This window comes from Neolamprologus brichardi, chromosome 5 (assembly GCF_056152115.1).
Source record: "Neolamprologus brichardi isolate AB-2024 chromosome 5, ASM5615211v1, whole genome shotgun sequence".
In the NCBI taxonomy this organism is placed as follows: Eukaryota; Metazoa; Chordata; class Actinopteri; order Cichliformes; family Cichlidae; genus Neolamprologus; species Neolamprologus brichardi.
The window spans coordinates 36,251,586-36,276,808 of record NC_142108.1 but is presented as its reverse complement, the minus strand read 5'-3'; the positions used below and the strand labels follow the sequence as shown (position 1 = coordinate 36,276,808).

The window sequence follows — 25,223 nt, the reverse complement described above, 5'->3', positions numbered from 1 at the left end:
GCAGACCTGTGCAGACCTGTGCTGGCCTGTGCAGACCTGTGCAGACCTGTGCAGACCTGTGCAGACCTGTGCAGACCTGTGCAGACCTGTGCTGGCCTGTGCAGACCTGTGCAGACCTGTGCTGGCCTGTGCAGACCTGTGCAGACCTGTGCAGACCTGTGCAGGGTGAGAACACAAAAACACGGCTGCGGGACCTTTCCTAGCTCCAGCTTGTGACGTGTTCCTGGTAGCTGGTTCAGGTCGGGTCACGTTCGCACCATGAGCGAATCGCTCGTTTTGGTCTGCAGCCGAGTGTGGTTTCTGTGTTCACGCCTGCACCGAGGGGATCGAACCAGAGCTTTAAACGGACTAAACACTGCAGCTGTTAAACTCCCTCAGATACGACGAGAGCCAGTCTGACCCTCACCTGTTAAACCGGCTGGGTCCAAAGTCTGTGAAGCTTCAGAAATCCACTCAGTCCAGCTGCTTTTATTGTGGAGGGGTTCTTAGAGGAAGCAGTATCGTGCCCTGTGTGTGTCCGACTGTGTGTGTCTGACTGTGTGTCTTCCTGTGTGTCAGCGCGCAGACTCTGGGTGGGCTCGAGTTCGTTCAGCAGTGTCTGAAGTTCGACTGGGACGTGCGGCTGTGCCTCGTCAAGAGATCGTCCATCAGCATCGAGCTGGCCCGCACGGTACACGTAAACACGCTCACACAGCACATAAGCCAGGGTGTGACCCGGTCACCCATCGCCATCATCGTCACGCCACTGCATGATCTGAGTCTTTGTTTTTACAGAAAGATGACGATGAGACGGCGTCCACCATGAACCACAGCATCCTGCTGCAGGAGCGTCCAATCAAACAGACAGTCACCAGGTGAGGGGCGGAGCCCGCAGCTCGCAGAGCACAGCTGATCAATCAATCAGCGATTTACTGATAACATCTGTGTCTGTCGATCAGGGAGGCTCTGACCCTGCTGCTCGACACGTTTCACAACGAGGCCGAGTCCTTCCTGCTGTCAGAGGTGACGCACACACACACACACACGTGTGGCGCTGCGCTGCGTCTTGTGTTCACGTTGATGAGGTTTGAGTTCATGAAGGGGCGGAGCTTAAACTGAATCCAGACTATCAGAGATTTCATGAAAACAAAGTCAGACTCGCTCGCTGAGCCTCCTCCTCTGTCCTGTCGTCTGTGAAGGTGGAGCTGCCGCTGCACGTGGAGCGCCTCGTCCAATCCGTGAAGGCGCTCTGCAGCTCGTTGGCTGCCGTGGAGACGCCCGACGTGACCTCGGCCCTTAACCAGCTCCCGGCGTGCCCTTGTCGCCTGCAGCCCAAAGTCCTGAAGGTAAACGTGTGGTTCAGCGAGGAGCAGGTGAGGGTGTGAGTTTGTTCACTGACGGTTCCTCTCATCTGTCCTCCCAGGATGCATCAGTGCTGGCCGTCAGGGAGAACAGAGGTACGTGCTAACAGGAAGCTGTGAAACGCTGTGACAGCAGCCTCGGGAACACTAAGACGATGCACTGGGGGGGCACCAAGCTTTGGAGGGTAATGTAGTGACTAATGTGAGTCTGTTGACCCCAACCAACCAATCTGGTGACGTCACATCTCCGCACTGACAGGAAATGGCGCCGAACTTGTTTTTTAAGCTTGAAGCTCTTGTTTCTTAAATCCAGCCTGACAGAGTTGCACCTGTGTCAGAGTCTGAGAGCAGCGCTCGGTGTCACGTCCTGGACAAACCGACACCACAAAATCATGACAGAAACAAAGGAACTAAAAGTTGTGTCGTCAGGCAGGTTTTAAAGCTGTCGAGTGGGTCAGAGGTCCGAAAAGCCTGGAGCTGAAGGAAGACCATTTCCTCCAGGACCTTGGACACCAAAGGGAGTTTAGAGATTAGCATAGCATCTTTATTTATAACGCACTTTACATCCAACAATGTTGACCAAAGTGCTACAAATATAAAACAGAGAAAACAGTTTAAATTACATATAAAATATCTTAAAATTAAAAATAATATAATTAATAAGAAAACATTAAGAGACATCAACAAGTCCTGCTGTGCTGAAAGCCAAGGTAAATAAATATGTTTTAAGACGTGATGTAAAAACAGATCAGGAAGGTCCTGTCTAACATGTAAAGGCAACTCACTCCACAGTTTTGGTGCTGCCACAGCAAACGCCCGCTCTGAGCTCACGATTAGTCCTGGGCACGCTCAGGAGCTGGTCTGCTGACCTGAGGGACCGGGAAGGTCTGTATGGATGAAGAAGCTCAGAGAGGTGCAGAGGGGCAGCATCGGACAGACATTTAAAAACAAATAAAAGCAGCTTAAAATGATCCTAAAATGCACGGGCAGCCAATGAAGTGAATATAAAACTGGGTGATGTGCTCGTATCTACGAGTGCCGGTTAAAAGACGTGCAGCAGCATTCTGGACTAACTGCAGTCGAAAAACAGAAGATCGACTCCCCCAAAATAAAGAGAATTACAGTAATCCAGCCGAACGGTTACAAAAGCGTGGATTACTGTTTCAAACTGCTGTCTCGTAAGAAAGTGCTTAATTTTGGCCTCAGATGAAAGAAACTAGACCTTACAACCAACCCGATCTGGCTTTCAAGCTTAAGCTCAGGATCCATTTTAAAACCCAGATTAACAATCTCTGGTTTACAGATGAGTCTTTTTTGAGAGCTGGCTGCACTGCGGCATGTTTGAAATCAGCTGTTCCTGTTAGAAGGGAGGTGTTAATAATGGATAACACGCTTGGTGCAAGAGTGTCAACGAGTTCTTTGAAAAGGCGAGTGGGGATAATGTGGAGGTGAGACACGGAGGGCTGAAGACGGGAAACTGCTTCAGCCAGAGGGCCCCGAGAAACGGGCTCAAAGTGTTGAATACAGGGGAACAGGAGGATTGTAAGCTGGAGTGATGAGTCCTGACAGCAGCAAAGGTTTTCAGATAGCTGGAGACTGTGTGACGGGTTAATAACTGAACTAATGGTGAAATAAGACTCTGTGGCTGTTATTAGAGATGATGTCTGATAAATCACACGAGTTTTGTGGGGCAGCAAACACGGATGTTAAAGAACTGGTATGACCCCAGATAACAAGTCTAGAATAAAACCTTTGTTAAACTCGGGAGAACAATAAACAAGTGCACACAGCACAGATCATCAAAGTAGTGATAACTCAGAACTACATATCAGTGGCTTTAAAAATGGATCTCTGTCATGACCCGTTAGCCACAGGGATTTGGAAAAATGACCGAAGCGATGAGTTCTGAGAAAGGGCTGAACTCACCAGAGTCAAGGTTCAGTCAAGAATAAAACCCCAAGTCCAGGGAGGAGACGAACTCACGAGGGAGCTGTTAGCCAGCAATCAGGTGTGAGTACCAACCTAATCAAGACCGGGGAAGGGCGGGAAGGGCGGAGATCCCAGGGAACCACCTCTACGGGGGGAGATGCGAAATGCCATCTCAGGTTCATTAGCTGTCGAGGAAGCCGCTACGTTGAAGCTCACTGATACACCTGCCCGTTTTCTCCGTTTCCTTTGGAGAGGAACCCACATCGACCGGCGAAGATTGTCAGGAACAGTTTGGAAAAACACCTCCTGAAGCTACCAGGAAGTGCTATCCACAGAGCACGGGATGTGGAGCAGTGTTACACACAACGAAGACACAACTTAGTCGAAGTGAACGTTATCAAAGTGAGACAGAAAGGGCCGGGACAGACTCCATGGTGTAAATTTATGTTTCATGTCCCCTTTAAACAAAACGTCTGAGTCCAGCTTCACCCAAACCTGCGCTACGGTCCACAGGTTTTCTGCTCTCTTTAAAAGTGTGGATAAATAATTTGTTCACATTTTTACGTCACTTCGTTGCATTTAATTCATTTCTTTAATACATTTAATTAATTACAAATTTTTGTTGGGGTCACGCGGGCCTCCCCTCCCAGGCATCTCCTCCAGCTCTGAGGTGATCCAGCCGGACACCTGACCTCTCCTGGGTGTGCCTCGGGGCGGAGCTGGTTGTAGGGGCGGAGCTACACCTGTGGGCTGTAGCCCCGCCCCCACAGTCAGGACACTACCAGAGTGACTTCTTTGACCTGATTCTGTTTAATAAGTTGGTGACGATCCCGGTTTGTCTTCTTCTGACGCTCTAATGGCTCGCTCGCTTCTTTGTCGCCTCACAGACAAAGTGGTGGAGAAGCTGACGGCGGCCATCTTGGATCTAGTGGAGCTGTACTGCAGCACGTTTAACGCCAACTTCCACACGACGCCGCAGAGCCACTGCTGCACGGCGCCCATCCAAGAGGCTGGCCTCATCACCAACGTCCTCTCCTTCAACATCTACGCCGCCCACCGCATCCCCATCACGTGGGCTGCCAGGTAAGGAGCTCAAAAGTATCCGCCCACAGGCTGAAGGGGCGGCGTCCTGTGTCAGCGCTGCAGGTTTAGGAGTCGCACAGTGACTCAGTGGTGCTCACAACCAAACAACACACACACCAAAGCTGAGCTAACAGCAAACTAAAGGAGTGCTTTCGGATTCGTGCTGCACCTCAGAGGATCAGAGTTACGTGCATAACCTCCAGGTTTCTTTGGGCATGGTAGCGCTCTCTGAGGATTCTGGGATTGGGGACAGGTGTGAATGTGCTGCACAAGTAACTCGCCTGTCCTGCTCTCATTGGTCGCAGTTACGAATGCTTCTTCCTGTCCTGCTCTCTGACTCACGGAGGGGCGGAGCTTTGTGCGCCGCAGCACACCAGCAAGCAGTCGGTCAGCAAATACCTGTTCCACCTGGTGGTCTGGGACCAGAGGTACGTAGCTGACCCTTACCTGTCAGAGCCGTGACATCACACACCTGCACACACCTTACCTGAGTTTAATAAGATGCTAAAAGTAAGAATTTCCTGTTCTGCAGTGTGCGTGTGTGTGTGTGTGTGTGTGTGTGTTTGTGTGTGTGTTTGTGTGAGTTTGTGTGTGTTTGTGTGTGTGTGCGCGATGTCTTTGATTTTGAATGAATAAACTTTAATCTGTTTGTTTGTTGGGAAAAACGCTAAGCCCCGCCCCCTCGCCATATCCCCTGCAGGGTGTGTTTCCCCGTGCAGATCAATCAGCTGCCCCGAGAGTCCCAGCTAACGGTGGTGCTGTACGCCAGCCCTCTGCCGCCCCCCGGAGGAGCTGAGGAGAAGGGGAAGCAGCGGCGCAGCATCGAGGCGCTGGGCTGGGTCACCATGCCGCTCTTCAACTTCAGACAGTGAGTCACATGACACTCAGACACCATCCACGCAAACCTCAAACAGGATGAAGAAGAAACTTTGAATAAATGCTGTCGGATGTTATTCAGCCGTATTCAGGCTTTATGTTACCCAGGAAATACTACGATACATGATACCATTTAAAAGTAACACACAGCATGAGGTCTATCTGAGGTCTGTGATGGTGCCACAAAGTGATGGGTGGTGTTTACACTGTAGTGAATGAGGGGAGGGGCTGCGTCGAGCCGCTGGTGAGGGGAGGGGCTGCGTCGAGCCGCTGGTGAGGGGAGGGGCTGCGTCGAGCCGCTGGTGAGGGGAGGGGCTGCATTCAACTGCAAGAGGTGAGGGTCAGTCTTGATTTTCGTTGATAATTGTCGATCAATGAATCAGGTGGAACACAGGTTAGCAGAGCAGCGTTACTACTTTAAACCAATGCTGGTGAAGGGGTGGCTCCAATGGTGGTGATCACACCCACCCAGAGGTGGGCGAGGATGAGCTCAATCCAGATGTTTGGCTGGCTTTGACGTCTGTAATGAATCTGAATTGAAACATGTTTGACTGAAGTGAAACATGAAGTTGGGATGTGGTTAAATCCAGACTTCCTGCTTGCTTTCTGTTTCTGTGAGCTGATGAAGGTTTGAGGAGATTCAACCTCATTCACATGTTTAAAATAAACCTTGAGGTCCTTTTCATCCATCCATCCATTTTCTTCCGCTTATCTGGGGTCGGGTCGCGGGGCAGCAGCCCAAGCAGAGGCCCAGCTCCCCAGCCACCTCCTCCAGCTTATCCGGGGGGACATCAAGGCGTTCCCAGGCCAGCTGAGAGATATAATCTCTCCAGCGTGTCCTGGGTCTGCCCCGGGGCCTCCTCCCGGTGGGACATGCCTGGAACACCTCGCCCAGGAGGCGCCCAGGAGGCATCCTTGTCAGATGCCCGAACCACCTCAGCTGGCTCCTTTCGATGTGGAGCAGCAGCGGCTCTACTCTGAGCTCCTCCCGGATGGTTGAACTTCTCACCCTGTCTCTAAGGGAGAGGCCAGCCACCCTTCAGAGGAAGCTCATTTCCGCCACTTGTATCTGCGATCTCGTTCTTTCGGTCTCTACCCACAGCTCGTGACCATAGGTGAGGGTAGGGACGTAGATCGACCGGTAAATGGAGAGCTTCGCTTTTACACTCAGCTCTCTTCACCACAGCAGACCAGTACAGCGTCTGCATTACTGCAGCTAACTCTTCAAATAAGCCTCTGCAGATGATCTGTTAGCTGTTTGTTTACTCTTTCAAGGATGTTTGATATGAAGGACAAAATGAAAGCTGCGCGTTCCCCTGTGGCGTGTCCATCCTGATTCTTTTTTCACTTCGTGCTCACAGCTGAACAAACAAATGTTTCCTTCAGTCCTGCAGCTTCCTACACAGGCTTTGTGATGTCATTTCCTCCCAGGAGCAGCTCGCTTCCTCACATTTACCTGGAAGTCCAGAGTGGAAACAGATTTAAAAACAAAGGGAGAGAGAGGGGCGTGACTTCTTCATCATCATCATCATCTTTATTATAGAGCTGTGTGTGTGTGTGTGTGTGTGTGTGTGTGTGTGTGTGTGTGTGTGTGCAGCGTGCTGACGTGTGGCAGGAAGTTGCTGGGTCTGTGGCCTTCAACCCCGGGGAGGAGCGGAAACGCCCGAACAAGTTCGCCCAACTTCAGCCAGCCGGACAGCGTCATCCTACAGGTGAGCGCCGCCACAGCTGCTGGCACCTGAGTAGTCTGTGACATCACAAACCTGTAGAGCTTTTTGAGCCGTTTCATCAGCTGTTCAGGCGACGTTTTCATTGTCCAATGAGAAGTCACCAGGATGGCTGATGAAACATGTCTGCTTACCTGTGTGCTGGATGCAGGTGTGCCCCTTTCTTTATTTATACACTGAGTTCAGCTGAGGTCAGACCTGCAGGTATCTGAGGCCCAGACACTAGCATGTGTGTGTCCTCGCTTCCTCTCAGGTGGACTTCCCCACGTCATCCTTCGAGGTGCGCTTCAGCACGCCGCCTCCTGCAGACTTCTGCCCTCAATACAACTTCTCCAGACTGGACACCATCAGCCAGATACAGCTGCAGGACGTCCTGCACAAGAAGGCCTTCTTCTGGTCAGACACACACACACACACACTCTCAAGGGCTGTATCCCAATCCAGGGTCTGCAGCCTTAAAGGTCGTATTTTAAGGCCGATCACAGCGACGCAACGAAGGCTGTCCCAATTCAAAGGCTGCTCAAAATGCAGCCCTCAAATGCGTCCTTCATTTCTCCGGATTTGAAGGATGGGTTGGTGTATCTGAGGTAAGTTGATCTATAGTGTTACATCATATTCTATAAGGATGTTATGTGTTTGTAGACTTTCTGCCCAGTTTGACCCATTTAGCAGAAGTCAGCCTGTTTAAGGCTCTGATATCTATTCTGTGTGACTTAAAGCAGTTATGACATGGTCTGATTTTCTCACCCAATAAAGGAATATTTCATATATCAGTAGACTCTTCATTCTATCAGACACAGTTATCACAGCTCTTACATTTGCTTTTTACACATGTATGTAAGCAATGAGCCAAATTTAGTAATGCCAACATATTAAAAGAACAATATTTGTCTCTTATATATGATACACCTATATACACACTGTCAAAGATACTTGAGTGTCTTTGAGTGAAGATTTAAGGTGACAGGAAATATAAATAACTGCAACTTGAATCTTTACTGAAGCTCAGTGTTTGACACAGAGTTCAAACTCACTGCTGTAATAACTAATACTGATTAATATAATAACTTTAATATTGGCCATATTATATTTACATTAACACAGTGAGATGACATCAGCTAATTGTTATTTACTAGCTAATCTTAAATGACTGTTCAGTACAGAAATGAAGCCCAACAATCATGTTTCACAGTCCTGTGGCCTCAGCCTCAGATACTCAACTAATCACAGTGATGTCTTAAACAAAATTAACTTTAAAAAAATAGAATATTTTAAGAATAAGAATAAGAATATTTTTCTTCTTCATTTCTGTCAAAGCCGTATGAAACGTTTCTCGCGGTTAGTATCATAGTTGCTAGGCAACCTGGGCAGCGCGACGAATGCTAGACTGCCCGTTTCACAAGCCTCGCACTTCAGTGGTCTTTGAGTAGGCGGCCCATGTGGACCGGTAAGGCTGTGGAGCCTGAATTGGGATGCAGCCACTGGGATTAGTCCATAACCATTAAGTTCTGAGGGGCGGGGCATAATGCAGCGGAGGTGTGGTGAGACTGCAGCTGTGTCTGCAGGTTGACGGTGGAGGACAAGCGTCTGCTGTGGGAGAAGAAGGCCTTCTGTCAGGCTGAGAGCGCCGCGCTGCCTCTGGTTCTGGCCAGCGCCCCCTGCTGGGAGTGGGCGTGTCTGCCAGAGATCTACGCCCTGCTGAGACAGTGGGCCTGCCTGGGTCACCTGGACGCTCTGGGCCTCCTCCATGCCTCGTACGTTCTCTGCTCGTGTTCCTGTCCCTGCTGGCAGTAATGTCTGAAACAGGTGGTGGTGATGGTTTGTTGATGTAAAACACGGGCAGCTCTGTTCTTCAGGTGTGATGATAACAATAATGAAAAAGTTCTCACCAGCTCAGTGACATCATCGCGTGTGCTTCAGGTTCCCAGATCAGGAGCTGAGGAGGACGGCGGTCCAGTGGATGGATTCCATCTCCGACCCGGAGCTGCTGGATTTCCTGCCTCAGCTGGTGCAGGTAAGAGGTGGAAGTGCAGCAGGTGGGCGGAGCCGTGGGTGTCGATGTCTGTAACCTCTCTCTGTGTCGCAGGCTCTGAAGTACGAGTGTTACCTGGACAGCTCTCTGGTTCGTTTCCTCCTGCGGCGAGCCATCGGGGACATTCGCGTCGCTCACTACCTGTTCTGGTGAGTCCGCCCCCCGAGTCCACATCAGTCACATCTAGCGTCTCTGAGCTCAGCTGCTCATGTCTGTCTGTGTGTGCGTCAGGCTGCTGAAGGATAACCTCCAGGACAGTCAGTTCAGTGCTCGCTATCAGCACCTCCTCGCTGCGCTGCTGTGCTGCGTCGGTCGGGGCCTCCGGGAGGAGTTTGACCGGCAGTGCTGGCTCGTCTCCATCCTCGCCAGGGTGGCTCACAAAGTTCGAGAGGCGACGCCGTCCAGCAGACAGGTAATGCCGCCGCCGACGGTCCAGATGACTCGTCCACCGGATCAAAACTAAGATCAAGATTCATGCTGTCGTGTTGGGGGGTCCTGCTGTCCTCTGATCAGTTTGTGTCAGAGGGCAGAAAGCAAACGTCCGGTGAGGCGTGTTCGTTCACCTGTAACCAGTGTTGGGGAGTAACGGAATACATGTACCGCCGTTACGTATTTAAAATACAAAATATGAGTAACTGTATTCCGTTACAGTTACCGTTTAAAAAGGTGGTATTTACATTACAGTTACTTTGTTGAAATAAATGGATTACACGGCGGTACTTCCCTGTTTCATATTGTTGCGGGTCAGGACTGTTTGGGTTTTGTTTGACAGCTACGTTCTGTTGTTCCAGGTGGCAGCGTTACGGTTGCCATGGTTACAGGGTGACGCTCTCTCTCTGTGTGTTTCCTGGGTGAGAGAGGCCTTTTTGTTGTTGTTGTGCTAAGCTAACAGGCAGAATGCTACAGGTATAGCTCTAAAGAATGTAGCATCATGGGCAGTGTAGTCCGTGCTGCAGGGAGAATGGACTGCCATACACGTTATGTGTCTGTGAGCGAGGGAGGGAGAAAAAGGAAAAGTACGAGCTGTCATCGAGCAGAAACGGGAGCTGGAAGCATGTAAATATAATAATAACCACTGCAGCCAAGAAGAGAGCCTGACGAGCCCAGCTGTAAGTAAGCTATTAAGACTCGACTGTACACCGTGTTCGTGTTTTCCTCTGAAACAATAAGTTCTGTTGGAGCAGCCTTTCAACGCCTCTCTCTGTCTCTGCTAGCAAAGTTGACCCAGACAACAAAGTAAAGCTAGTTTTCAGCTACGAGCCGACACAGAACCCACCGTATTAGCCAGAGGTCCCTTTACTACGGTTCGGAGCCGCGGACCTTCAGTAACAGTAATAAATCACAGCAATAGTACATTCATGTAGTTGTAAACAGCATGATAATATATTAAGTAATCCAAAGTATTCTGAATACGTTACTCTCATTGAGTACCGTAACGGAATACGTTACAGAATACATTTTGGGGCATGTAATCTGTAATCTGTAATGGAATACATTTTAAAAGTAACCTTCCCAACACTGCCTGTAACACACCTGTAAAATTGAACCATCGCTCCAGTCTTGAAATTATTTGATTATTTTAAAAAAGAAGGCTTTTCAGCAGCTCCCTCATTCAGCACAGTGGATACGAGGTCTCCTCTGACTGTGTAACACACGCTGAGCCGCCATTACTGATGACATCAGCGTTTGAGGTCATCAACAAAGACTTCATGTAGAGTGCAGATAGTCCAGCAGGGGGCAGCACAGACTGCAGGGTTCGTATGGGTCAGGGGTCTGCAACCTTTTACACCCAAAGAGCCATTTGGACTCGGTTTCCATGCAAAAGAAAACACTCGGAGCCGCAAATACTTTTTGACATCTAAAATGAAGATAACACTGTATATATTGTTTTTTACCTTTATGCTTTGTGTGAACAACTAAGGTGTGTTGCTTATGAAATCCATGAAGTGCTACAGAGAAAATTACATTTTATTTATGTAATCAACACATTTTGAACTCTTAAAGAAACATAACAAAAGGAAAGACACCAACCTGAACTAAAATGATCCAGCAAACAAAAACTGTTCTCAGCCACCACCCTTATATCGCCTTTGGGCTGTTGGAGCCTTGACCTGACTTTTAAAAAATAAAAAAGCACTATGCTGCTGAAAAATTAAAAGTAGATATTTGCAAAATTCTGCCTAAATATGTATTTTACCAGGTTATTGCGTGCGGTGGGGCGTGGTCTGCAGCGCTGCTGCAGGGGAGGCGGACGCACCTGAGCCACACCCGCAATCATGCCTCGCTGCCTTTACGTCTGCGCTATCTGTGCTGTTGTGTTGTTGGTGGTGTATGTCGGGCTGTGAGGTGAAAAGCTATAGCCGGTGTTCTGACAAAACGTCCTACCTTGTCAAAACGTCCTACCGTAGCGTAAATTTATGGTCTTGTCTATCAATCCGTGCTACCTTATCAGAATATGCTACCTTACGTGGTTAATGGCTCCGTCGTATAGGTAGGACGTTCAGATGGCCAAATCACACTTAAAAACTTTGAGTTATTTCGCTAGGACGTTAAGAACATGCTTCCTGCATGGTTTTATTTAGGTAGCATGTTCAGATGGCCAAATCACACTATTAAAACGTGCTTCCTGCTGGGATTTATTTAGGTAGCATGTTCTGATGGCCAAATCACACTATTAAAACATGCCTCCAGCACACAATCATCTAATGTTGACAAATAATGCAAAGAGACATGGAGGGGAAAAGACAGCTGTTTTTATTTGAAGTTGTTATGTGTTTTCCTTACATTTTTTGCATTTATATTCTTGGTTGCTCTCTTTATATTTTGCACATGCAAAATGTGCCCATCTTTGGTGAGATTCACACTGCACCTGGAAAGGAAAAATAAATAGCTCATATTATGTTTGGTGAATACTATTAGTCAACATTTTAAACATGATTAGCAAGTAATGATACTAAGACTTATGTGTTTCTTTTGTTTTGTTTTGTTTTACCATTTCAATCATGCTGCGGTCAGCGTCAGCATCTAACATAGAGCAAACAATGCAGTAATCCTCAGCGTTCCCTGAAACACATTAATGGTTAGGTTTTAATCAAACATTATTTATTGATTAATTCAAAAATAATAGTACATTTTTTCCACAAATACTTCATGGCAAATTTGTCCCCTGAATTTTTTTAATTAGACTTAAAGAAGGGTCTTATCTGAAAGTGTTTGAAAAGCACTTTTTGTACTGTGCTGTTTAAAAAGCCCTATTTAAATTGGAAGTACACACTCTAACGTGATAAGGACTTTACTGGACTTACCTCGATGTTCAAGTAGGGTGCAAGCTATCTGCATTCGCTCCAGCACAACTGCTTCTGTAGTGGTTAATACTTCACTGACCTCTCCAAAAGCAAGGTAGTGTTCTGCAAACTGTGAGATTTCTCATTATTATAATGTAAAGTCCTAATTGTAGCTAACAATAAATGGAATTATTTACCTTTAACAGCAAAACTCAGCAGAACTCGAGCAGTTCCTCGTATTTCTTCTCCATAACTAAGGAGAAAATCGGACAATTTCAACATGGCTTCGGAATTCATACAGTAAATAAAACGACTACACAACGTTATCACGCAATTAACAAGTATGTGGTGCAATAGTACTTTCTTCAACATAACAACGGAGCGTGGTGTCCAGTAACTGTAGGACGACTAAAATAAATTGAGAAGGTTTGCAGAAGTTTAAAAGCACCAAATAAACACTTGGAATATGACTTCGACTGAGCAGCTTAAGGTAAACAAATATGATCTGTAATAAAGAAGTAAAACTTATAATACAAACCTTTTTTCGAAAGCAATGAGATCGGCACAAGATCGGGGTAGGATGAAATAATAGGCGTGTACTATTTACACCGGAAACATGGCCGTTTTGAATTATGCGCATGCGCAGTAACAACAAGTAGGGCAGCTTGATGGGTAGGACGTTTTGTCAGAACACCGGCTGTATGCGTACAGCAACCGTGTGTGAAAAGTGGTCAATAAAGAGATGCTGAAAAGCGTGTTCATGCAAACATCGTCGGTCTGCCGTGATATGTTTACAATAAGACTTATGGTCCCGAACCTCTGCGCACAGCGTCTGCTAATCGGGGCTGTACGAAGTCAGTTTACGCAGGACTGTAAGCTGTCATCTGTCAGGCGTGAGCGCTGTTTGTCTTTAACATAGTTCACGGTGGAGAACAGCTGCTGACATAATGTGGATCCGAAGATCCATAATTGGCCTACCTGGGGTTGAAAGTCTCGATAAATGCACGGCGTTTCGGCGGGTACACCGGCTTCCGCGAGTGTGACGCTTATTTTGAGCGATGAAAAAATAATAGAATATAATTTTATTTTTATATTTCAATATCACAATAATCTTCCAATTTAGAACTACAAGTTAAAAAAAAAAGAACTAAACACAAATAAAATACACTTCAGCTAAATACTAATTTATTTTCCCAAACCACGCGGAGCCGCAGTATAAGGACTAAAGAGCCGCATGCGGCTCTGGAGCCGCAGGTTGCCGACCCCTGGTACGGGTGCTTGAAATCCTTGAAAATGCTTGAATTTTAATGTTGTCTTTTCAAGGTTTGCAAAGTGCTTGAATTTCAGATGTGGTGCTTAAAAGTGTTTGAAAGTGTAGCTGTATTTCATTCACCACAAATAACTGATTGAATCGTTTTCTTATCAGAGAAATAAAATGAGTCGCAAAATGTAAAAGCAAATTTTCCCGCCTGGCTGCCTTGCGTCTGTTTCACCGTGTGACCCCGCCCCCCTCGGACGGTCAGGGATGAGTGCGCTAACATACCTGCAGGTCGCTGTTTTAAAGAGTGTTTGATGGAACAAATGGCGGAGTTTGCGCTCTCCAGCATGATAGGTGAGTGCTAGTAAATAATTTTCCAGTACGTGTACGTTACACACGCTATTTTTAAAATGATGATTATTATTTTGCTAGCTAACAAACTCTGAATATTAAAACGCTCTGAGTGTGATGCAGTATGGCAGCGCTGTTATGGAATATGCTGTGAACTTAGCTAACATTACTCAGCAGTGATATGAGTTAATTTACTCGAGTGAAAGCTTTAAACATTAGCCGATACATAACTAGCTAACTTAGGCTTTCGGGTTAACCCTCTGGGGTCGACCAGAGTCTCCATTTCAACTTGGGTCGAACGAGCGGACTTCAAACTACGTACCAGTTTTTAAATTGTGTTGATAGGCCACGTAAACCCGATGTTTTTTTGGTTTTAATAAAACAGCGGCGTTTACTCCGGAAGAAACGGTAAAAACGGCCTTTTCTAAGGAGAGCGCTAGCAAACACGCTTTGATTGTGAGTGAAAAAAGGAAAAACACTCCTTCCTTGTTGGTGGAAAAATGTACCACGTCGACCAATCAAAAAATGATATGGCAACATGTGGCATCTGGTTGTTTGGGTAGAGAGGGAAGCTTTAGGAGTGAGCGAAAGAGAGAGAATTTTCACATTTTCACATGGTCTTATTGAGACTTTTTTTTTTGCTTGGATTTGACCCTGAAAAAGGCGTCTGAACCAAGAGACTAATACTGTGTGTGTGTGTTCAGTGTGTCCTCAGAGACAGTCTGGAGGAGATGAAGCAGTTCTTCTCGGTGAACAGCAGCTGCAGGCTTCCTCTGAACCCAGCACTGCTCGTCACCAGCATCAACATCCAGGTACGCACACACCTTAAAGACAGGAGACACGCCCCCAGCTGGCGTTTGTATCTGATTGGACAAAGTTAATCATCCTCTTCTGTGGTTTCCAGTCCTGCTCGTTCTTCAACTCCAACGCTGTCCCTCTGAAGTTGTCCTTCCAGAACCGGGACCCACTGGGAGACAACATCAGCGTCATCTTCAAGGTGACGCCCCTTACAAGTGATCCCAGACACAGCGACCTCTGCGAGCTGACCTTTGACCCCGGCTGTTCTCTCTTTGTGTGCAGTCAGGAGACGACCTGAGGCAGGACATGCTGACTCTGCAGATGATCCGCATCATGAACAAGATCTGGATCCAGGAGGGGTTGGACATGAGGATGGTCCTCTTTAAGTGCTTCTCCACGGGGAGGGGCCGAGGTGAGCACGGACACACCTGTCCTCAGGTGTGACAGAAAGGAGTGCGTCCTGTCCTCAGTAGGGCCGGGCATTCTCACTCATTTCTAGAATCGATTTGATTAAATTTGAATCATGGAAATTTTGCCTCAGACAGTCAGAAATATTATAATTCTGATCACTTATCAGTACATATCTATATATCTATAAAAAGGAAGCTGACACTGTGAGACTTTATCAAAGGTGTGAGCGTCACAGCAGCTTTGTGTCAAAGTAGCTGAAGATAAAACAGAAAAACATGGAGGAGGTTTTCCTGGTCTGGGATTTTACAGCAGATGACCCTGAAAATATTGTGCAGTCAAAAACGAAGTGAAGCAGAGTTACAGAGGTTTGATTACAGACACAGCGTTTTGCAATTTGGCATCATTTTAAAAAGTTTAAATATGTTCAGTATCAGCAGAAATGAGGCTTTCTGTCAGAAGTAAAACAAAACAAAAAACAGCGACACCGTGGACTGTTGGGTAATAAGCAGGGTTAGAGAGAGAGAGAGAGAGCTCTACATGAAGTGTGATCTTTATCGTGGTGGAAGAAAAACAGTCAGAGGGAATTCATGACGATGTTTATGTGAAGCTAAATATGAAGCGTAGTCTTTGGCTGCTGGTTCAGTCAATGTTGTTAGGAGATATAAGAGCTTCAGAATCAGCGAGCTGTCGGCTTTCAGCCCCGAGCGTGTCCGTGCTGTCGGGGGCGACAGCTCGCTGATTCTGATGCGTCGGCGCTTTGTGTTTACGTCTCTGTGCAGGATCCGTGTTCCTGCTCTCATTTACTGTTTCAGCTGTTTGGTGGTTGTTGGAATTTGTGAGGTTGAACCTGAGATTCTGTCGTATTGGGCAAATCGATAAATCGATCATCAAAACCCACCCCTAGTCCTCAGGTGTGATTGACAGGTGTGTGTGTGTGTGTGTGTGTGTGTGTGTGTGTCCTCAGGTGTGATTGACAGGTGTGTGTGTGTGTGTGTGTGTGTGTCCTCAGGTGTGATTGACAGGTGTGTGTGTGTGTGTGTGTGTGTGTCCTCAGGTGTGATTGACAGGTGTGTGTGTGTGTGTGTGTGTGTGTGTGTCCTCAGGTGTGATTGACAGGTGTGTGTGTGTGTGTGTGTGTGTGTCCTCAGGTGTGATTGACAGGTGTGTGTGTGTGTGTGTGTGTGTGTGTGTCCTCAGGTGTGATTGACAGGTGTGTGTGTGTGTGTGTGTGTGTGTGTGTGTCCTCAGGTGTGATTGACAGGTGTGTGTGTGTGTGTGTGTGTGTGTGTGTCCTCAGGTGTGATTGACAGGTGTGTGTGTGTGTGTGTGTGTGTGTGTGTGTCCTCAGGTGTGATTGACAGGTGTGTGTGTGTGTCCTCAGGTGTGATTGACAGGTGTGTGTGTGTGTGTGTCCTCAGGTGTGATTGACAGGTGTGTGTGTGTGTGTCCTCAGGTGTGATTGACAGGTGTGTGTGTGTGTGTGTGTCCTCAGGTGTGATTGACAGGTGTGTGTGTGTGTGTGTGTGTGTCCTCAGGTGTGATTGACAGGTGTGTGTGTGTGTGTGTGTGTGTGTGTCCTCAGGTGTGATTGACAGGTGTGTGTGTGTGTGTGTGTGTGTGTCCTCAGGTGTGATTGACAGGTGTGTGTGTGTGTGTGTGTGTGTGTGTGTGTGTGTGTGTGTGTCCTCAGGTGTGATTGACAGGTGTGTGTGTGTGTGTGTGTGTGTGTGTGTGTCCTCAGGTGTGATTGACAGGTGTGTGTGTGTGTGTGTGTGTGTGTGTGTGTGTCCTCAGGTGTGATTGACAGGTGTGTGTGTGTGTGTGTGTGTGTGTGTGTGTGTCCTCAGGTGTGATTGACGTGTGTGTGTGTGTGTCCTCAGGTGTGATTGACAGGTGTGTGTGTGTGTCCTCAGGTGTGATTGACAGGTGTGTGTGTGTGTGTGTGTGTGTGTGTGTGTGTGTGTCCTCAGGTGTGATTGACAGGTGTGTGTGTCTGTGTGTCCTCAGGTGTGATTGACAGGTGTGTGTGTGTGTGTGTGTGTGTGTGTGTGTGTGTGTGTGTGTCCTCAGGTGTGATTGACAGGTGTGTGTGTGTGTGTGTGTGTCCTCAGGTGTGATTGACAGGTGTGTGTGTGTGTGTCCTCAGGTGTGATTGACAGGTGTGTGTGTGTGTGTGTGTGTGTGTGTCCTCAGGTGTGATTGACAGGTGTGTGTGTCTGTGTGTCCTCAGGTGTGATTGACAGGTGTGTGTGTGTGTGTGTGTGTCCTCAGGTGTGATTGACAGGTGTGTGTGTGTGTGTGTGTGTGTGTGAGTGTGTGTGTGTGTGTGTGTGTCCTCAGGTGTGATTGACAGGTGTGTGTGTGTGTGTCCTCAGGTGTGATTGACAGGTGTGTGTGTGTGTGTGTGTGTCCTCAGGTGTGATTGACAGGTGTGTGTGTGTGTGTGTGTGTGTGTGTGTGTGTGTGTGTGTGTGTGTGTGTGTCCTCAGGTGTGATTGACAGGTGTGTGTGTGTGTGTGTGTCCTCAGGTGTGATTGACAGGTGTGTGTGTGTGTGTGTGTGTGTGTGTGTGTGTCCTCAGGTGTGATTGACAGGTGTGTGTGTGTGTGTGTGTGTGTGTGTGTCCTCAGGTGTGATTGACAGGTGTGTATGTGTGTCCTCAGGTGTGATTGACAGGTGTGTGTGTGTGTGTGTGTGTCCTCAGGTGTGATTGACAGGTGTGTGTGTGTGTGTGTGTGTCCTCAGGTGTGATTGACAGGTGTGTGTGTGTGTCCTCAGGTGTGATTGACAGGTGTGTGTGTGTGTGTCCTCAGGTGTGATTGACAGGTGTGTGTGTGTGTGTCCTCAGGTGTGATTGACAGGTGTGTGTGTGTGTGTGTGTCCTCAGGTGTGATTGACAGGTGTGTGTGTGTGTGTGTGTCCTCAGGTGTGATTGACAGGTGTGTGTGTGTGTCCTCAGGTGTGATTGACAGGTGTGTGTGTGTGTGTGTGTGTGTCCTCAGGTGTGATTGACAGGTGTGTGTGTGTGTGTCCTCAGGTGTGATTGACAGGTGTGTGTGTGTGTGTGTGTGTGTGTGTGTGTGTGTGTGTGTGTGTGTGTCCTCAGGTGTGATTGACAGGTGTGTGTGTCCTCAGGTGTGATTGACAGGTGTGTGTGTCCTCAGGTGTGGTGGAGATGATTCCTCACGCTGACACTCTGAGGAAGATCCAGGTGGAACACGGTGTCACGGGATCGTTCAAAGACCGCACTCTGGCCGACTGGCTGCAGAAACACAACCCCACTGACGAGCAGTACGATAAGGTAACGTACGCGCACGCTTTTACACACCTGTACACACCTGTCATGTGAGACGCTCCTCCGTCTGCTCTTTCAGGCCGTGGAGAACTTCATCTACTCGTGCGCCGGTTGCTGCGTGGCCACCTACGTCCTGGGAATCTGCGACCGCCACAACGACAACATCATGCTGAAGACGAGCGGGCACATGTTCCACATCGACTTCGGGAAGTTCCTGGGACACGCCCAGATGTTCGGGAACATCAAACGGTAAGAAGCAGATGTTCACCTGTCCTGTCCTCGGTTCACCTTTACAGCTGACTAACTGCTGCTGTACCCCGTGCAGGGACCGCGCCCCCTTCGTCTTCACCTCTGACATGGCTTATGTCATCAATGGCGGCGATAAGCCGTCCAGCCGCTTCCACGACTTTGTGGATCTGTGCTGCGAAGCATACAACCTGATCCGGAAGCACGCTCACCTGTTCCTCAACCTGCTGGGCCTGGTGTGTCTGACTCGCACAAGCACACACTCTCACACGGACACACAAACACACGCAAACACACACTCACACACGGACGTAAATACAACATCTGCTACAGGAACCAGGAAGTTGAACGTGTCTGTGTGTGTCTGTGTGTGTGTGTGTCCAGATGTTGTCCTGTGGGATCCCGGAGCTCTCCGACCTCGATGACCTGAAGTACGTCTATGATGCACTGAGACCTCACGAGTCTGAGGCTGACGCCACCATGTACTTCACCAGGTAGGCGCGGGCTCACCTGCACAGATGCGTCCGACCTTCAGGACAGAGACGAGTCATCGTGACCTGCGCTGCAGACGGTCTCCGTCCAGGCTGCACCTGCCGCCTTTGTTAACGACCTCTCTGACCCCGGCAGGTTGATCGAGTCCAGTCTGGGCAGCGTCGCCACCAAACTGAACTTCTTCATCCACAATCTGGCCCAGATGAAGTTCACCTCGTCGGAGGAGCGCCCCACGCTGTCGTTCGCCCCCAGGTTCCACTCGGCAAAGAGCGACGGCGTCATCAAGAACCTGTACATCTGCAGACACATCCGGACCGGCGGAAAGGGATATGTGAGTCCAGACGTGCCCGTGGGAAGCACGTGGGAAGCACGTGGGAAGCAGAAACTAACCAGCTGTGTGTGTCTGTGTGTGTCAGGCTTTTGTGGTGAAGGTGGAGCGTGAAGGTCAGCAGGAGGTGCAGCTGGTTCAGAGGACGTTTGAGGAGTTTCAGGAGCTCCACAGCAAACTGAGGCTCATCTTCCCCTCATCCAAACTGCCCAGGTACACAGACACACACTGACATGCACACGTGTGCTCACAGACACACACACTGACATGCACACGTGTGCTCACAGACACACACACTGACATGCACACGTGTGCTCACAGGCACACACACTGACATGCACACACGTGTGCTCACAGACACACACACTGACATGCACACGTGTGTGCCCACAGACACACACACTGACATGCACACACGTGTGCCCACAGACACACACACTGACATGCACACGTGTGCCCACAGACACACACACTGACATGCACACGTGTGCCCACAGACACACACACTGACATGCACACGTGTGTGCCCACAGACACACACACTGACATGCACACGTGTGCTCACAGACACACACTCCGAGCTGCACAAAGGAGCTTTGCAGAAGGTCCTTCCTCCTGTCCTCTTATCCCCTCCCACAGTTTCCCCAGTCGCTTTGTGATTGGCCGTTCCCGCAGCGAGGCGATGGCTGACAGGAGGAAGGACGAGCTGAACGGTTACGTGTGGCACTTGATCCACGCCGCTCCGGAGGTCGCTCAGGTCAGTGGCTTTCTGGGTCTGTTCTCACATGAGTGGTGCTCGGGGGGCTGTAGCTCAGGGGGCAGAGCAGGTCGGCCACTAACCAGAAGGTCGGTGGTTCGATCCCCGTCTGCTCCAGTGGGCAAGATACTAACTGTGTGAATGTTAGTTCGAGCACCTAAGAGCTTAGAAGAAGTGCTTGAATTAGTTGTAACTTTGAGTGCTCTGACAGAGTAGAACATATAAGAGTCCATGTATCTGATAGTAAGCCGTGACATTAATATTATACAATAATATTCAGATTGTTAGGCCTCCACACATGACCAGGGCCATGATCGGGGCCACAGCACCTCACAGGGTGCAGTGAGTGTCATGTTGTCATTCTCGACCAGCATCAAAGCTTCTCCACAGTTAGAGTGTGTTTGGCAGCAGTGATAGCTGCCTGGGTTCTGGTGCTGAGCAGCACCTGCTGCTCTGCTGTGTTATGAAAGGGGCTCGCAGGCTGTCTCCAGGCTTCGTGTGGCCCTTGGAGATTTAGCCGTGGTGTTCAAGGGGCTTTGTGGCCAGTTTAGGATGACATAACAACAGGATGCAGCTTCAAACTGTACACCAGTTTTTTTTAAATTGTGCTGATAGGCCACATAAAAACCAGAGTTAGGGTGAAAAATATACACAATGTTTTTTTCTGAATCGTCGGTCGTTGTGTCCTTGGGCGAGACACTTCACCCGTTGCCTACTGGTGGTGGTCAGAGGGGCCGGTGGCGCCAGTGTCCGGCAGCCTCTGTCAGTGCACCCCAGGGTGGCTGTGGCTACAATGTAGCTGCCATCACCAGAGTGTGAATGTGTGGATGACTGGATGTGTAAAGCGCTTTGGGGTACTCAGGGATGAGTAAATACAGGCCATTCACCATTGTGTTTATACAAAATGTCAAAATGAAAAATTAACAGTAAATTCAAACATGTGAGGTTGTTCAAAGAAATCGGTCCTTCTGTAAAGGCGGCGTCATCCTGACTCTGTGTGGACAGATTTGTATTAAAAGACCAACTGAAAGGTTGTGAGAACATCTTGCAGCCTTTAGTCTCTCACCTCACAAAAAACAACTAAATCAGTCAGTAGCGATGCACTCCTGGGGAGGGAGGGGTGTGTACTCAGGTACATGTAACCTTATTATGTCCTGTGTCATCCTTTTTTATCCTTCCTTTCTGTCTCTACTGGCTTGTATTTATTTATAGAAACATGTAAACGCCTGAATGAAATGAAAGGAACGAGACCAAACAGGCAACGCAAACAGTTTTCAAACAGCTCAAATCTGCAGTATGAAAACGGGCAGTTACCCTCGAGCCCAGACAGCTGAAGGAAGGTGTGCTCGAACCTCTCAGCTGCAGACAAACACAAAGTACAACATGGCCGAGCGTGAGAGTGCTGCCATCACCTCAGCAGCTCGCTTTTAGTTTGAGTCGCTTCTCAAGACGAAACACACACACACTCACTGAGTGGGTGTGGCGCTGCTGTTCTATCAGCTCGCTGCAGTCCTCAGGGCTCCGCCCTCTTCAGGGTTATCTCTCCCTGACTGTGGAAGCTCTGCCTGCAGGCAGGTTCAGAGGCAGGTGTGTGGTCGTGTCGCTCTCCCCTCTTCATCTGAAAGTGTGATGAAGCTTCTCTGCCCTGCAGAAAGATGCATTTCCTGTTTCTTACATAAGATAAGATGGCGAGCTGACCCCTCACTTCCTGGAAGTTCCAGGAAGTTCTCAGAAGTGCTCTGTCCTGAGCTGAACGTCCACAGCACCGATGCAGGGATGTTCTCTGAGCTGTGGTCCACTCGTCTTTATTCTCATTACACTGACCTTTGACCCGTTTACCTCAGTGAGCTAATCACAGGCTGATCACCCCGTGTGTGTGTGTGTGTGTGTGTGTGTGTGTGTGTGTGTGTGTGTGTGTGTCTGCACAGTGTGACCTGGTGTACACCTTCTTCCACCCGCTGCCCAGAGACGAGCGATCAGGAACGACGGCGAGCAAACCAGCAGGTACGTGACTTTGGACCCACGCGCTGTTTAATGTGTAAAGCTCGAGAACTGGAAACGTACTGGGAAGACTTTTTGTTTGCTCGGCGGGACAGTGGGCGGATTTTAGGAAGCCACAGTGGGCGGTTCCTTGCGCTGATTAGACGGGGCGTTACCCAATGAGGAGTACTCGTATCAAATATAAGCTTATCTGAGGTCAGACTGCACCAAAGAGGTTTCGCTCTGTTAAACTTTAACTCACACAAAGGTCAGTGCTCTGTGACTCAGCGTGTAACAGCAGATCTGTGGCATGTTTTCATACAGACTCACTGCTGATTGGTTACATCATCACAGCGTGATTACGTCCTCCAGGGAAGCAAGATTTAAATACATGCCCTCTCCTTCAGATCAACATATGAAGCATCGTAGCGGTTTTATTACCGGAACAGAGGTCGCCTTCACCAAAGCGCTGTCGCCATCGTAAAACACCTTCCTCGTTACCTCGACCCTCATCTCCTGAAGTCGGGGCTTGAACACACCAAAGCACAAACTGCTCATTTGTTACTCATATTGTCTTAATTATTTATTGTCCACAGATTAGACATGTGACAGCGTGTTCATTGATCCACCTCGAGGAATTTGAGCATCGATGTAACGGTTAGAACTATTGGGGAGAAGCTGCTAGTTTTACAGGCACTGAGCTAAGAGGTGGCCGTGACTGATGTCAGGTCATCGTGTCTACTGCTGCCCCGCACATTCCTTTGTACCAACACCCTCCCATCTCCATGACGACAAACCAGCAGGAGGTTATTCAATTCAATTTTATTTACACAGCACCAAATCACAACAACAGTCGCCTCAAGACACTTTATATTGTACAGTAGATCCTACAATAATACATACAGAGAAAAACCCAACAATCATATGACCCCCTATGAGCAGCACTTTGGTGACAGCAGGAAGGAAAAACTCCCTTTTAACAGGAAGAAAGATAGTGTCTGTCTCCTGAATCCAAACTGGAAGCTGGTTCCACAGAAGAGGGGCCTGAAAACTGAAGGCTCTGCCTCCCATTCTACTTTTAAATACTCTAGGAACAACAAGTAGGCCTGCAGAGCGAGAGCGAAGTGCTCTAATAGGGTGATATGGTACTACAAGGTGAATAATAATGAATTACAGTCGTCCAGCCTGGAAGTAATAAATGCATGAACTAGTTTTTCAGCGTCACTCTGAGACAGGATATTTCTAACTTTAGAGATGTTGCGCAAATGGAAGAAAGCAGTCTTACATATTTGTTTAATATGTGCGTTGAAGGACATATCCTGGTCAAAAATGACTCCAAGGTTCCTCACAGTGTTACTGGAGGCCAAGGTAATGCCATCCAGAGTAAGAATCTGCTTAGATACCATATTTCTAAGCTTTTCAGCGCCGAGTACAATAACCTCAGTTTTATCTGAGTTAAGAAGCAGAAAGTTAGCGGCCATCCAGGTCTTTATGTCTTTAAGACATTCCTGCAGTTTAACTAATTGGTGTGTGTTATCTGGCTTCATGGACAGATAGAGCTGGGTGTCATCTGCATAGCAGTGAAAATGTATGCTATGTCTTCTAATGATGCTGCCTAGGGGAAGCATGTATAATGTAAACAGAATTGGTCCTAGCACTGAACCCTGTGGAACTCCATAATTAACCTCAGTGTGTGAAGAGGACTCTCCATTTACATGCACAAACTGGAGTCTATTAGATAGATATGATACAAACCACTGCAGTGCAATACCTGTAATACCTACAGCATGTTCTAATCGCTCTAACAGGATATTATGGTCAACAGTATCGAACGCTGCACTGAGGTCAAGAAGGACAAGCACAGAGATGAGTCCACTGTCAGAGGCCATAAGAAGATCATTTGTAACCTTCACTAAAGCTGTTTCTGTGCTGTGATGAACTCTGAAACCTGACTGAAACTCTTCAAATAAACCATTCCTCTGCAGATGATCTGTTAGCTGTTTGACAACTACTCTTTCAAGGATTTTTGATATAAAGGAAGGTTGGAGATTGGCCTATAATTAGCTAAGACTGCTGGGTCTAGAGATGCTTTTTGAGTAAAGGTTTAACTACAGCCAGCCTGAGCCTCACCTCAGTATGGCGTTCATCAATCAGAAGCTTCCTTTCACAGTTTTACAGCCTCCTCCACAGTAAATAAAGATATTTCTTGCCCAGCTTTGACAGCTGAGGTAAACAGCAGTCTGTTCCTTTAATACTCAGACGCTGCAGTTCCTCTGATGTCCAGCAGAGGTTATGAAATCTGTAATATTCAAACTTAAGTCAGAAGATGAAATATCTTTGTTTATCAGAATTAAGTCCTTCTTAAACTCAACCTGCGACTGAAAGAAACAGTCAAACATCAGATGTGTTCATTAAGACTAACACTGAACGTGTGCGTGTGTTCGCAGAGATCTCGTGGTCTCCAGGTTCAGGAAAGGAGCTCGGCGAGGTCAAACTGTCCATCTCCTACAAGAGTGAGAAGCTCTTCATCATGGTGATACACATCCGAGGACTGGTCAGTGTGTCATGTTATTATTGGGTTCATTTATAGCTTTATTTTTATTTGTTGATTATTTTTATTATGTTTTTGTATATATTTCTTTATTATTATGATTACTCTCGTTTCTGTTGTGTATATACTGTTTTTTTTAATTATGTATTCTTGGAGCAGCAGCGGCTCTACTCTGAGCTCCTCCCGGATGGCTGAACTTCTCACCCTATCTCTAAGGGAGAGGCCAGCCACCTTTCAGAGGAAGCCCATTTCCGCCGCTTGTATTCGCGATCTCTCTCTTTCGGTCACTACCCACAGCTCGTGACCATAGGTGAGGGTAGGGGCGTAGATCGACCGGTAAATTGAGAGCTTCGCTTTTACACTCAGCTCCCTCTTCACTACAACAGACCGGTGCAGCGTCCGCATCACTGCAGCCGCAGCACCAATCCGTCTGTCGATCTCCCGCTCCCTTCTCCCATCACTCGTGAACAAGACCCAGAGATACT

General features: G+C 48.0%; 1 protein-coding gene and 1 long non-coding RNA gene across 3 annotated transcripts in view; one reads left to right on the top strand and one right to left on the bottom strand.

Annotated features, from left to right (window-relative positions):
- pik3c2b (phosphatidylinositol-4-phosphate 3-kinase, catalytic subunit type 2 beta) overlaps positions 1 to 25,223 on the top strand; it is a 36,764-nt gene that overhangs the window by 9,083 nt on the left and 2,458 nt on the right. For both annotated transcript variants that reach the window (XM_087841153.1, XM_087841152.1), the window contains exons 6-31: positions 559 to 670; positions 775 to 854; positions 939 to 1,002; positions 1,179 to 1,325; positions 1,403 to 1,436; positions 4,157 to 4,352; positions 4,658 to 4,780; positions 5,053 to 5,220; positions 6,826 to 6,940; positions 7,209 to 7,351; positions 8,521 to 8,709; positions 8,876 to 8,969; positions 9,042 to 9,136; positions 9,219 to 9,399; positions 14,585 to 14,692; positions 14,785 to 14,877; positions 14,961 to 15,090; positions 18,254 to 18,390; positions 18,464 to 18,633; positions 18,710 to 18,866; positions 19,015 to 19,124; positions 19,258 to 19,453; positions 19,539 to 19,663; positions 20,090 to 20,207; positions 22,136 to 22,211; positions 24,635 to 24,741. In XM_087841153.1, coding sequence (XP_087697279.1) covers positions 559 to 670; positions 775 to 854; positions 939 to 1,002; positions 1,179 to 1,325; positions 1,403 to 1,436; positions 4,157 to 4,352; positions 4,658 to 4,780; positions 5,053 to 5,220; positions 6,826 to 6,940; positions 7,209 to 7,351; positions 8,521 to 8,709; positions 8,876 to 8,969; positions 9,042 to 9,136; positions 9,219 to 9,399; positions 14,585 to 14,692; positions 14,785 to 14,877; positions 14,961 to 15,090; positions 18,254 to 18,390; positions 18,464 to 18,633; positions 18,710 to 18,866; positions 19,015 to 19,124; positions 19,258 to 19,453; positions 19,539 to 19,663; positions 20,090 to 20,207; positions 22,136 to 22,211; positions 24,635 to 24,741 — 3,268 coding nt within the window. The remainder of the gene's footprint in view (positions 1 to 558; positions 671 to 774; positions 855 to 938; positions 1,003 to 1,178; positions 1,326 to 1,402; positions 1,437 to 4,156; positions 4,353 to 4,657; positions 4,781 to 5,052; positions 5,221 to 6,825; positions 6,941 to 7,208; positions 7,352 to 8,520; positions 8,710 to 8,875; positions 8,970 to 9,041; positions 9,137 to 9,218; positions 9,400 to 14,584; positions 14,693 to 14,784; positions 14,878 to 14,960; positions 15,091 to 18,253; positions 18,391 to 18,463; positions 18,634 to 18,709; positions 18,867 to 19,014; positions 19,125 to 19,257; positions 19,454 to 19,538; positions 19,664 to 20,089; positions 20,208 to 22,135; positions 22,212 to 24,634; positions 24,742 to 25,223) is intronic.
- Positions 11,653 to 12,876, bottom strand: LOC148102875 (uncharacterized). Its single transcript, XR_015719093.1, has 5 exons — positions 12,810 to 12,876; positions 12,469 to 12,524; positions 12,293 to 12,401; positions 11,980 to 12,050; positions 11,653 to 11,856 (listed from the first exon to the last, which is right to left on the bottom strand). It is a non-coding gene; the product is annotated as an uncharacterized LOC148102875 (long non-coding RNA).